The 12,890-nt window shown below is 37.7% G+C and overlaps 1 protein-coding gene across 1 annotated transcript in view; it reads right to left on the bottom strand.

The window, feature by feature from the left end:
* The window catches only part of SYT1 (synaptotagmin 1), a 356,025-nt gene that overhangs the window by 191,355 nt on the left and 151,780 nt on the right, over positions 1-12,890 (bottom strand). Inside the window, exon 2 of the mRNA XM_079775962.1 lies at positions 1,102-1,284. Coding sequence (XP_079632088.1) covers positions 1,102-1,267 — 166 coding nt within the window. The 5' untranslated portion in view covers positions 1,268-1,284. The remainder of the gene's footprint in view (positions 1-1,101; positions 1,285-12,890) is intronic.

Below are 12,890 nucleotides of genomic sequence, written 5' to 3'. Positions count from 1 at the left end.
AAATTTTATAAACCTCTCATCTGGATCATTGCAACAGCCTGCTTTGTATTCTACCTTTACTCCTCTGAGCGCATTGTTGACACAACAGCAAGATGATTTTAAAGAAAAACCTAAGCCAGATCCTGGACACCTCTGCCCAAAGCCATGCGAAAGCATTTTATTTCACTCAGACTAAAATCCAAGCTCCTTAGAATACTCCACAGGCCCCATGTGATATGGCCTCTGCTACAGTGCCGCTTCATCTTTGCCCCTCTCCACCTTGTACGTAAGGCACACACAGCTCCTTGCTGTTCAGGCAGATCTCGCCTTAGGGCCTTTGCCTGTATTTCCCAGGTTATTATAACTTTCTTCCCTAATTCCTCCAGGTTTCCTTAAAAACCAGCTTTCATCATCCTACATAATAATAATAACAACCTTTTCCTCCCTATCCCCTTTCTGATCCCATTTACTAGCCTTTAGTTTTCCTTACATTATTTATTACTAAATAATGTATTATATATATTTGCCAGTTTATTGATTTATTACTTCTTTCCCCCACTAGAATATAAGCTTTGTGAGGGCCAAAACCTAGATTTCCCAGCGCCTAGAAAAGTATTAATACAAAGTTAGTGTTCAAATCTGAAGAAAAAGTAAACCTGTAGTTTAAAATTTATATTAAATGCCACTGATTGGACTTAGTGTTATACAAATAAGTGGGTACAAATTACTTATTTCCTAATGACAAATAAAATTTTAAAAAACTGTGCCAAAGGTTTTGAAATATGAACAAATGAAGAAAAGAAAATCAAACTTTGCAATTGGGGAAGTACATTTTAGTTACCACTTAGAAATAATCTTTACAATGGAATAATTTCATAACCACAGGTGTAAAATACAGCACAATTCTTAAGCATTAATATTCTTGAGAGAAACAGATATTAAAGAAGATAACAAAGAACCCACTTACATTAAATACATGATGCATATTTTTGGCTGTTGTTGCAATAATTAAAAATAAATCAAATGTATGTTTATAGTATGTTAGAAGGAATTTTGCTTCCTAACAAGTAAGATGATTTTCAACCATTTATTTTTCCTGAAGTAACAATATGTACTACTCACGTGGAATTTTATGTAACCCATTCATGAACTTCTCCTTCAGCTTAGAAAAGGCATTTTCCTTTCCTTCCCCGGGCTTGGCTGGCTCGGTGGCATTATTTGGTGTAACAGTCGAAACAGTGGTGACAGGCGGGGCTGCCAGGGCCTCCGGATGACTCTGGCTCACCATTTTAGGTTCAGGTGAAACTGTGAAGAGAGGGAAGCGAAAAAGAATAATTCAAAATGGCTTAACTGATCCCACATCAAAGGTATACTGGGGATGAAAAAGCGTCAGAGGGTGCACCTGCTCACTGGGTAAATGGTCCATCATTAGCATATTACTTTATGTTGCTTCATGAAATATTTATGGAACCACAGTGGAGATTCTCTCCCAGAAGGTAAGACCAGACAGTTACTGAAAGCATTCTCTCCCAACAATACCATGTAAACTCTCAGTCTATTAGTTATTTATATAGGCAATTGTTTGCTGTGTAGATTTAACTCTGTAACCCATATCTCACTGAAAGGTGTATGAAACGATTGCTGACAACATACATGCTCCATGTTCAAAACATTCTGCATTTTCTAAAAGAAAAAGACAGATCAAATATTTATACCGGAAATGTTGGTAAGTAATAGCATACATTCAAAATGTTAGTGAATTTTAAAATAGTTATGAAGAATACTATTAAAACATTGCTACTCTAAGATGTCATACTGAAATTATTTCTTGAATCTGGTTTATTGATCGTGCATTTCCCTCACAGTCTTTTATCTTTTTTTTTCTTTTTTTGACATTTACTGCAAACAATACTCTGTTCAATAATTTACTTGTGAATTTATTGAAGTCACTGTATATGTGGTACGATTGACTATATATACCAAGGCACTGATACAGAGACATGGCTTGTCTGTCTAATTATTTCCATTTACTTAGTTTGAATATATTAATGAATTATTTTATTAACTTAATTCATTCAATTATTTTACATGTTTTTTTTATCTCCAAAATATTAAAAAAATTAATCCTAAGTTAGTCAGTGAAAAAAACCCCTGAGCTTTGAATACAGAAGCTATCAGATCAGTTCTAGTCCTCTTCACTAGCTAAATGAATTTTAACAAGGCATTTGACCTCATTCAATTTGCCTTTTGAAATATGAAGAAGTAAAACCTGTCCTGCCTAGATTTTTCTTAGTATACATAACATAAATATATAATATTCTAAGTATGTATTTATATTCCTAAATATAAGGAAGGCTTTCTAAAGGGGTTGAATTGAAGTCATATTCTCCAATTTAAACATATTTTGGACTTCTGTAACTTCAATTTCAGGCTGTGCTGGTGAGACAGTGGGAATGAATTTAGGCAGAAATAGGCAAATACAAACAGGCCTGGGCATGAGTAACCTCATAGTCTCAGCAGGGAGGTTTATGGAACCATAAAGCTCTTTTTTTGATTTGCAAGGAAATGGAGATAACCCGCAAACATAAAAGATTTTTATAGAATTCAAAGCTTTTGTGAGTTAATTATCTATACTTCTATATTTAGTGGAAGTACAATTGAAAGAAGAAGAATCTCAAATGTATGGGGTTATTACTAAAATCTTAAACAAAATCCAGAGATTTTGAATATCCTACAAGGAGACGGTGGCTGAGGCTAATACCAACACACAGGAAATCAATTTTTATTTTATAGTAGGTTAGTTCTTCCTTTTAAGCTTTATATTTTCCACTAGTAGCTACTAATATAATCCTAGAGGGTAGAATCAGACAGATATGGTTTCAGATCTCAGTTCTTTAGTTTCTCCATTTGTAAATGAGCATAAGCATACCAAATACATGAGGTTTTAATGAGTATGAAATGAGATAATCTATGCAAAGAATTTAGTACAATGTCTAGCATGTAGGTTCATTCCATCTATCCCTTCCCATTTTGAGAGATAGTATTGTTTTTCCATAGCAAGACTAAGAATAGTTACATGGCTCTTGAAAATTCATATCTGTGGATATAAGGTGCTTAACAAGAAACATTTTGTAGATGAAAGAACTTGCTAATTATTCAGTCCTGACTAATGTGATGACTTTATATTTTCTTATGCACTCTAGTGCATATGGCACTACTTGCTTATTCAGAGAAAAAATTATATTATGCTCAAGTCTTGATAAAATAATAGCCAACTGTTATTGAGTACCTACTAAGTGATTTTGATACATGAAATCATATAGTTCTCAAACCACTCCCATGAAACAAGTATAATTAAAATCCATTTTACAGGTGAGGAATACAGAGGTTATGCAATTGGTTCAAAGCAATAATTACTACAGTTGGGATTTAAATTTAGGTGTCTTAATCACATAGTGTAAGACTTGTACACTATGTGATCAGTATCTGGTAAAATTGTATTTTTTGAAAGTTTTTTACTACAACCCCATAGTAAAAAGTGCTCCACTATACACACTCCCTCTACCTATGTTATATACAGAATAAAAGTTTCACATAAAAACACTTGCCTTTACAATGTGTGAAATATTTTGATATATTCAGTTTTGTTCTGTTCTTTTTCACTAAAAAATTCTAGTTGTGCCTCAAAATTATGTACATAAATTTCATAATCCATGAATGGTTTGAGACCTACAGTTTGGAAAGCCATTATAATAAGGGACATGTTGAGATACAATAACACTCAATGAGGCTAATAAAAACTAAATATGCCATTTATTAGGAAGCTACTATGTACCAAAAGCTATCATCAATATTTAACTATAATATCTTCAAGTCTCATTACAGTCCTGAAAAGTAACTCAGTCTTATTTTATAGAAGAAACTGGGATATGGAGAGGTTAAGTGATTTGTCCTATAAGAGCTAGCCTAATCCAAGGTTCTTCCCACCAGTCTACTCTAATAATAACATTTAAGTCTCATTAAACAGTTAAATCAATGCTGGAAAGGTATTTATGAGTCTCTTTAAATTGGTTTACCAGTAAATGAAAAACACAAATAATCTTACTAATAGAAAACAGATTACTTAGTTTTAGAGGTATAGTCATTTAGTTTGTTAAAGTGGAATTTACCAACCTGTAATATGCCAAGATAATTATTATGGAATAGAAAAAATTTTTTTTTATTCTAGAAGAAAGTGCAGTACAAGGACATGAGCAAGCATTGGTCAAAAAAAGAAATACAACTCCTTCCTGACCAAACTTAAGTGTTTGATTTCACAAACACTTGTGAAAATTAAAATAATAATGAGAGGTATTAAAAGGTAAAGGAGGGATAAGTGGTAATGAAAGGAGACTTGGCTTGGGGTGGTGAACACACAGTACAATATACAGATGATGTATTATATAAATGTACACCCTAAAACTATATGTTTATTAACCAATGTCATCCAATAAATTTATTTATATACTAGAGGCCTGGTGCATGAAATTCATGCATGGGGGGGGATCCCTCAGCCCAGCCTGCACCCTCTTGCAATCCGGGACCCCGTGGGGGACATAGCAGTGCGTCAAGCGGCAGGCAGCCAGGGAGGAGCCCAAATTGGGGCTGGGCTCTGCGTGGCTCAAGCTCAACCCCACCGCTGCCCTGCTGCCACCACTTGGTAGTGCTGCCATGGAGTCGGGAGAGGCTCCCACCACCACAGCTGCGCTCACCAGCCATGAGCCCGGCTTCTGGCTGAGCAGCGCTCCCCTTGTGGGAGCACACTGAACACTAGGGAGCAGCTCCTGCATTGAGTGTCTGCCCCCTGGTGGTCAGTGTGCATCATAGCAACTGGTTGACCTGTCATTTTGGTTGTTATGGTTGTTTTGCCATAAAGGTCACTGAATTTATTTATATATATATATATATATATATATATATATATATATATATATATATATGCCTAATGTGCAACTTGTCCCCTTGGGAGTTCTACCAGGTGACCTGGAGTTCCATTAATTGCTATGATGTGCACTGACCACCAGGGTGTGGCGCAAAATGAAGGAAGGCCCCGGCCGGCAGCCAGCAATCGGGGAAGGGAGGCCCTGGCCAGCAGCCAGAAGGCCCCTATCGGCCCTGATCACTAGCCAGGCCTAGGGACCCTACCCATGCACGAATTTCGTGCACTGGACCTCTAGTAGATATATAATGTAAAAAATTAAATTGCAAGAAAGAATGATTCATCTACATATTTAGCAAACATAATATGCAAAATAGTCACTGATTAAAATAAAATAGAGAAAAATATTAAGACATTTTTGCACTCGGATGTTGAGTGTGACTCGACACGGTTAGCATTAGAATAAAGGAATCGAGAAAAAAGCAAGCGAGTGCAAAGGGTTAATACTTTTGTGGCATAAAATGAAGAAAATTGGGATTTTTGGTTGGCATGACAACTTCCCTCTGCCCCTTATATTTATTCTACTTAGTAGAACTATAATTATGTCTATCTCAAAGTCTACAAATTGATAAAGATTTCCTGGATTATATAGTGAGATAGCCTACCATACTACATAAACATAATGATTTCTAGAGAAAGCATTATTTTCACCTTTATTTAAGAGCAAGCAGGAGAAGTTAAAAAATATTGGAAAACTTATTACTAAAAAATGTATTATAATACAGAGTTGCCCCAATCTATAAGTACTCTTGGAATAATTGCTATAGAGGCTGGGAGATATCACAGAATGTGTTGGAATATAGTTTTGAGGGGCAAAGGTAGAATGTAGTGATTTTATTCCATCAGAATTTCCCTTGATTTTCTTTAAGTGTAGGTGGAAACCATAAGACACCATGTGCATCCCTCCTTATCTTTCAGAAATGAGGCCCTTAGATTCAGGGAGTGCTGAATCTCATAGCTAAGCAGTCTCTCTTAAAGAATTGCCCTTGGCTAATAGGAAGTGCTTTGCTCAAGGTTAAACTCACTTCTCCAAGGACAGCCCACATCTAGTGACTGGTGGGTGCTAGTATAAAGGCCAGGCCCACTGCCCCAATTCAGTTCATTTCTGAAGAACCTTCTCAGTTCAGCAAATCTCTTTGTCCATACCTGCTTCCTCCACTCCCTTATATGGAAAGCATTCCCCAGTAAACTACCTCTGACTCTGAGCAGCTTCTCAGGAATCTGATGTATGACACCCACTCTGAAAGACTTCTTTTTTTTTTTGGGGGGGGGGTGCGGGGGGAATAAGCAACCACCAGAAGTGTCATTTGAATTCTTTCCAAACCAAAGGCTCCTTAGGCAGTAAGTAAAGTGTAGCAGCATTATCAAAATCTTCCACAAGTTTGCAGATGTTTGAATGTCAGGCTCGAGGTTTATCTTCTCCTTAGTTTAGATACTTTTTCTTGAAAGCAGTAAGAGGAAAGCCAGGTATTATATGGTTCTGTCATGGCAGAACAGAGCTGACTTCTGGGGAAAGAGCCAATAAAATGGTGAGAGATGAAAGGTGGTTTTTCAGACCTTGGAGCAACTGGAAGCAAAGCAGGCATCCTATCTTCATAAAGCCATAAAATGAACAGACTTCTCCTCCTCCTCCTTCTCCTCCTCCTTCTCTTTCTCATCTTCCTCCTTCTCCTCCTCTTCCTCCTCCTCCTTCTCCTCTTCCTCCTCTTCCTCCTTCCCCTTCCCTTTCCCCTTCTCCTTTCTCTTCTCCTTTCCCTCATCTTCCTCATTCTCCTCCTCCTCCTTCCTCAAAACTAGTTCCAGGTACCTCTAGATTTTACCCATTTATCTTGTCATAAGAGTCTCCTAAGAGGTGCAGGGAGAATTTTACTTAGGAGTATGGTTCTCGGCATCTCTCATCAATGCCTGTGTTAATTGAATACAAGTGAGCCTGCTTAGCTTTACTTGAGTAAAAAAAAATCAAAATTCCTTTCCAATCCTGCAAATACCACACAATAGATGCCAAAGAAGTGTGTAGATTATTATGCTGAATGTGTCTTTGAAGGAGTGTGATGAGGGAGGAAATATTGCACCACTCCCCAGCTGTGTGCAGTATTTCTAAGAATCCCTTGTTTATATATGTATGTAGGTATGATTGAAATACCAAAAGCTGCACACATTTAATGTTTACAGCTTGATGAGGTTGGAAATAAGTGTACACTCATGAAACCATCATACATACACGCACACACACACACACACATATGTATGTATTCTTTTAAAGAAAGAAGTTGCTGATAGGACCAGGAAAAAGGAAATTTTGAGTTCAAAGGGAATAAGCAGAGAAAGGTACAGATGTGAGGTGTTCAAAACAGCAGAAACCTTAAGAGACAAACATTTGTATTAAGAACTTTTAAAATGGCTAGCTACTCCTACTAGACGTAGGAAAACTTTGGCTTACCAACTTCCAGTTTTCATGTAAATTATCTCCTATCTCTTTCTGATTCTCCAATGTTCATCCCGTCCCATCCCTATCTCCCCAAGACAAGCAAAAGCAGTTTCTCAGGATTCATCTCCATAAATGTAGGATATTGGTTCTAATAAGAGTTTAGTTATTTTCCCATATCACTCTAATTTTAATATTTACAAAGAAGAACAAGATTTATTTCCAAGATGGCCCAACTTGTTAAACATACACCCCCTTTTTTTTTTAACTTTGCTGTTTATTATTCTGAGTAGAGAGATCCAACTCTGGACCCTGCAGATGGCGGGTGGGAGATGTGACTACTAGTGCGTACCCAGCCACAGCTCCTTTTCAATAAAATTGTCTTGCTTACAGGCTCTAATGATGAGAGTCTGTAGATTGCATGGCCCCCTCCTACAGCCATAGTCACAGTGGATGTAGGAGGGATGAGTAGCTGATTCAATGACAGCTCACTTAGATGCTGGTCTGAGTCCAGTGACACTGTGTGGCGTGAAGAGGTGAGTGAGGCCAATAAGATTCCCTCCTTCCGGAATTGAGGATGTTGAGTACTCTGAAGATATGGAAGCAGAAGGAGTAAACATGCTCCTTGTCACAGAGTTAAGGACTGAGCCAGCGATTCCCAACGTAGCTGATCTCAGAGCTCATATCTGTGACCACTGTGCACCGCCATTCCTCTGATTATCCTATTTTCCAGCTCTGACTTGGGCTGAAAATACTACTATTGATAGTAATCTGAGTATCTGTACCTTATCATCAAGAAAACATAATGAGCAGAAAAACCTAAGTAGGTTCACTAGGCTTAGTAGTTGCTGGAATGTTTGAATTTGTAGCCAGTGGTAGTGAATTCTGTTACTGAGTCTGCTCCACAGCCATAGCTAGATATGGGTGGACCAGTAATGGAACCAAGACTACAGAGGGAAGTGGGACTCCTACTGTGTAGGCCTAGAAAAATGCCCTGGAGACTGACAATTGAGTTTTTAAATATTCAACTGAATATTTTTTTCCCCAAAATATATTTCCCCCCATATTTTTACATCTCTGAAATGTGTATTTTTCCTTATAATCTATGACATCTTACTATCACTGCCTGCCAGGCCTGTGCACGCTCAACCTGCTTGTTATTCCCATTGATGTCCCAGTCAACAGATCACTTAAAGATATTTGAGGAAGGAATCTAAATCCTGCTTGTGATCTGAAGCTTTCTATTGCAAATGTATGCAACCAAAACGAGAAGAATGAGAGTCAAGTAGTTTTGAAGGTTTTGGAAGCAATAGAGGAGCAATATTTAAAGAAATGCTGTATCCAACAATCTGGATGACATAAACGAAGATAAATGGTGTGTAAAAAATAGGCATCATCAATTCTGAGTTGAGAACAGATTTAGAAATCTTAGTAATCAGTTAACCAATATACTTTGCTTTTATTTTCTTCTTTATGTACAAGAGTGATAAAAATAAAGTGTTTAAATAACTTTGAATGATCTTTCAATAAATACAAAGTAAAATTTCAAGTGATATTAAACCACTTTTGACATAATGGCATAAAATATAATGGTGCATCTTATAATTAATGGTTTCTTAGAGTACACGAAACACAGGTTTCCTAAAGAATAAGGGAAAACATGAACATTGTTTATAAATAATGTATTGTAAAGTAATAAATGTTACAAAATTCTAAACAGTTTTTCATTCCCAGAAGATCAATCATAATTATATTTAGCAATTGTCAATATAAATTTCAGAAGAAATAACTAAAATAAAAATAAATCCATGAATCAAATGAGAACTATATTTTGCTACTTCCCCCTTCCCCTGCTCAGACCTATATTATAGAGAATAAAAAAAGAAACAAACCATATTCAAGTCAAAACCCAAGTGATTATTTACTGTAATAATGGTATAGAAAATCAAGAGGTCTTATACAAAATTGAAAAATTCCTACCTACAATAGGGAAACAAATCTTGAAAATTATGATATGAGAGCAGTTTTGTAAAAGCATTTGATAATTAATTCACAATTTTAATTGTTTTTCTAATCCATTTATTATGCATCCACTTTTCTATTAATGAAATACTTTATTATAGAAGGTTCAAAAATTGTCATTTATTGCCCTAACCAGTTTGGCTTAGTGGATAGAGCATTGGACTGCAGGGTCCCAGGTTCTATTCTGGTCAAGGACATGTACCTTGGTTGCGGGCACATCCCCAGCAGGGGGTGTGCAGGAGGCAGCTGATGTTTCTAACTCTCTATCACTCTCCCTTCCTCTCTGTAAAAAGTCAATAAAATATATTTTATAAAAATTGTCATTTATTTTAAAAGCACCACTCAGTGAAGAAATTTTATGGCTTTAAAGGGCCTCCCAATATTTTAGTAAGAATGGCAGGGTCTTGATCAAGAAAAGTTATAAAAATAGCCTTTTCAAATTTATTATGAAGACTTCAGGTGTATTTAGTAGTGTTTTAGAAATGGTACAGTGATGGTCAGTCTCTCTTCTTTTTTTATAGAAAAGGTAGAGATGGAATTGAAATCTTGCATGGATCAATTTAGCAAGTTTGTATAGTAACAATGCTCATTGTTTTCGTATTAATTGAAGTAACTTCTCTTTAACTGTTGTATAGTAAGGTGAAATTAGATGCTTTTGGCATTTACTAAAGAGATACAGCTTAGCTGGATCAAGCCAATTGGCTCTCAAATGTTTTCTATAGAAGCAACAGACAAATACTTTGGAACTTTTATTCTCCATTGCTTTGCAGAAACTCAGCTCTGAACTCTTGCTGTTTTTTGAACTGTGGGCACTTGAGAGAAAATCTAAGCTTGTATTCAAAGCCCTCTTTGATCAAACTGTATTCAAACTGTCATTGTTTTGTCACACAGAGAAGCAAAGCTTTTAAATCGATCTATACACAGTTCAGATTGTGGTAAATATGATGAAAAATTCTACAGTGTGCAGTTACAAAGAGTATATGAATAAATAAAAATAGTTAACATTTTATAAGCCCATACTACTAGGCAGACATTTTTATAAGAGCTTTAAACATACAAGATCATTTAATGTTCACAAAATAAACCCCGTGAGTCAGGCAATACTATTGTCTCTCTACTATAGATGAGAAAACTTGCCAAAGGTTACATAGCTAATAAGTGCTAAAGTGGGGTTTGAGCTGAAACAGGCTAGTTCCAAGGCCCATGGAATTATTGCTAATAAATGAATAAATAAATGCTGAATGAATAAATTATGTGCCTACAACTATCCAATACAATACTTGGTGCTTTGGGTAAATTTCAAGTAGTTTATTCACCATTTGTATGCATGGGGATGTATATAGGAGGTTAAAATAGAATATGATATATGCTCTAGTAGAAATAATTAGGGAGGCTGTTCTGAGATAATACACTATGTAGAAAACCATTGAGATTTAAAACATCAGAATATAGTTGGACCTGAAGTCTAAATTTATATACTAAATAATCAGATATGAAGTATAAAAAGTGGTGATTTGGCTTATTCTTTTTGAATTCTACATTCATTGTGTGCTAATTAAGTTGGGGACATGAGACATGAATGAACAATACCCACAATTTACAAAATAATAAAAATCATGTGTTGGTTGCTTACCAAACAGCTGCTTCTTCCTTTTGATTTAAGATAAAGCCTTTTTTTTTTCAGGCAACTACTACTCCTTATCCCCCACACATAAATTTTATTAGTTTATATATAAATCATGATAATCCCACTCTTTTTGCTAATGGTTGGTTCAGGCAACTGCAATATGATCTAATTTGGGCCTATTGTGATATAAGAGGAAGTCTATTGGGTAAGTCCTGGGAAATTTTTTCTAACTCTTAAAAATGTATATACAGGAATTAATGTCTCTGCTGCTGGTGGTATTTGTGTGTGGGACTTGGAATTGCTTGTGGTCATGGTGAGGTTGTGAGAGAAGTTAGTGAAGCAGAAGGCTGACACTTTATGGATGACAGAACTGAACGTTTGAAGTTACATGACTCTCATGATGATATCAAACTGCTGTATTAACCAACACTATGAACACTGTCCCAATTATGCCCCAATTAATTAATTATCTGTCTAGACTTAGTGGACAAATGTGGGTGACCAGGAGTCAGCAATAACGGCCTATCCCCTGGTACTTCAATGTCTAGACAGCTGAGCCGAACCGGAACACATGACACACAAGACAGAATTAGTATGCAATCACACAAGGTTTATTTACCTACTAGAGGCCCGGTGCACGAAATTTGTGCATGGGGGGGCGGTGTCCCTCAGCCCAGCCTGCACCCTCTCCAATCTGGGACATCCCTCTCACAATCCAGGACTGCTGGCTCCCAACTGCTCACCTGCCTGCCTTCCTGATTGCCCCTAACCGCTTCTGCCTGCCAGCCTGATCACCCCCTAACCACTCCCCTGCCAGCCTGATTGATGCCTAACTGCCCTCCGGATAGAGGCCTGGTGCATGGGTGGGGGTCAGCTGGTTTGCCCTGAAGGGTGTCCTGGATCAGGGTGGGGGTTCCCTTGGAGCATGGGGTGGCCTGGGCAAGGGGCCTGTGGTGGTTTTCAGGCTGGCCACGCCCCTCCAGCGACCCAAGCGGAGACCCTGGTATCTGGGATTTATTTATCTTCTATAATTGAAACTTTGTAGCCTTCAGTGGAGGCCAGGGCAGGCCAGGAACTTGGCTTCCTCCATCGCCGGGGAAACCCAAGCCTCCTGTTCTCTCAGTGGCTGCAGCCATTTTTGTTGGGATTTATTTATCTTCTATAATTGAAACTTTGTAGCCTTCAGCAGAGGCCTGGGCCCGCCAGGGTGTGCAGGAAGCTTGACTTCCTCCATCACTAGAAAAACCCAAGCCTCCTGCTCACTCCGTGGCTGCAGCCATCTTGGTTGAGTTAATTTGCATACTCGCCCCTGATTGGCTGGTGGGCATGGCTTGTGGGTGCAGTGGAGGTACGGTCAATTTGCATACTACTCTTTTATTAGATATTAGATTCCTAGTGGGTCCTAAGCTCCAGCAAAGGCCACCTGGTGATGCACACTGAAGGACGGATGACGAAAACAGAGACAGACAGGCAGCCTCAGTTGGTTCAGGCTCACACAGCAGAGCAGTCAGGGGCTTGTCTCACGGAGCGTGGAGTCCTCTTATTGGGCAGGAGACTTCAACCGAAGAAAGTCTCATGCTTCTACAGCCAGTAGTCAACAACCTGTGTCCTTATCACGGTGTGTCAGACAGTGTGCCTTATGCTAGGAGCAGGGCATTTACACTTTAAGGGCTCAGGGCTTTTACATCAAGATAGTGGGTGTTCATTAATTTTGGAAGCTACAGAGTATTGGGGTTTCTACACAGCAAACATTTCACACAATAATTATTTCACACATTAGAGGGGTTTCCTTATGACCATAACATTATTATAACAAACACCACACTTTGGAACTTCTTACAATGGAAAAGAATACATTC

This window comes from Cnephaeus nilssonii (assembly GCF_951640355.1).
Source record: "Cnephaeus nilssonii genome assembly, chromosome: 6".
Classification (NCBI taxonomy): Eukaryota; Metazoa; Chordata; class Mammalia; order Chiroptera; family Vespertilionidae; genus Cnephaeus; species Cnephaeus nilssonii.
This window is presented reverse-complemented; position numbering and strand designations above follow the sequence as displayed.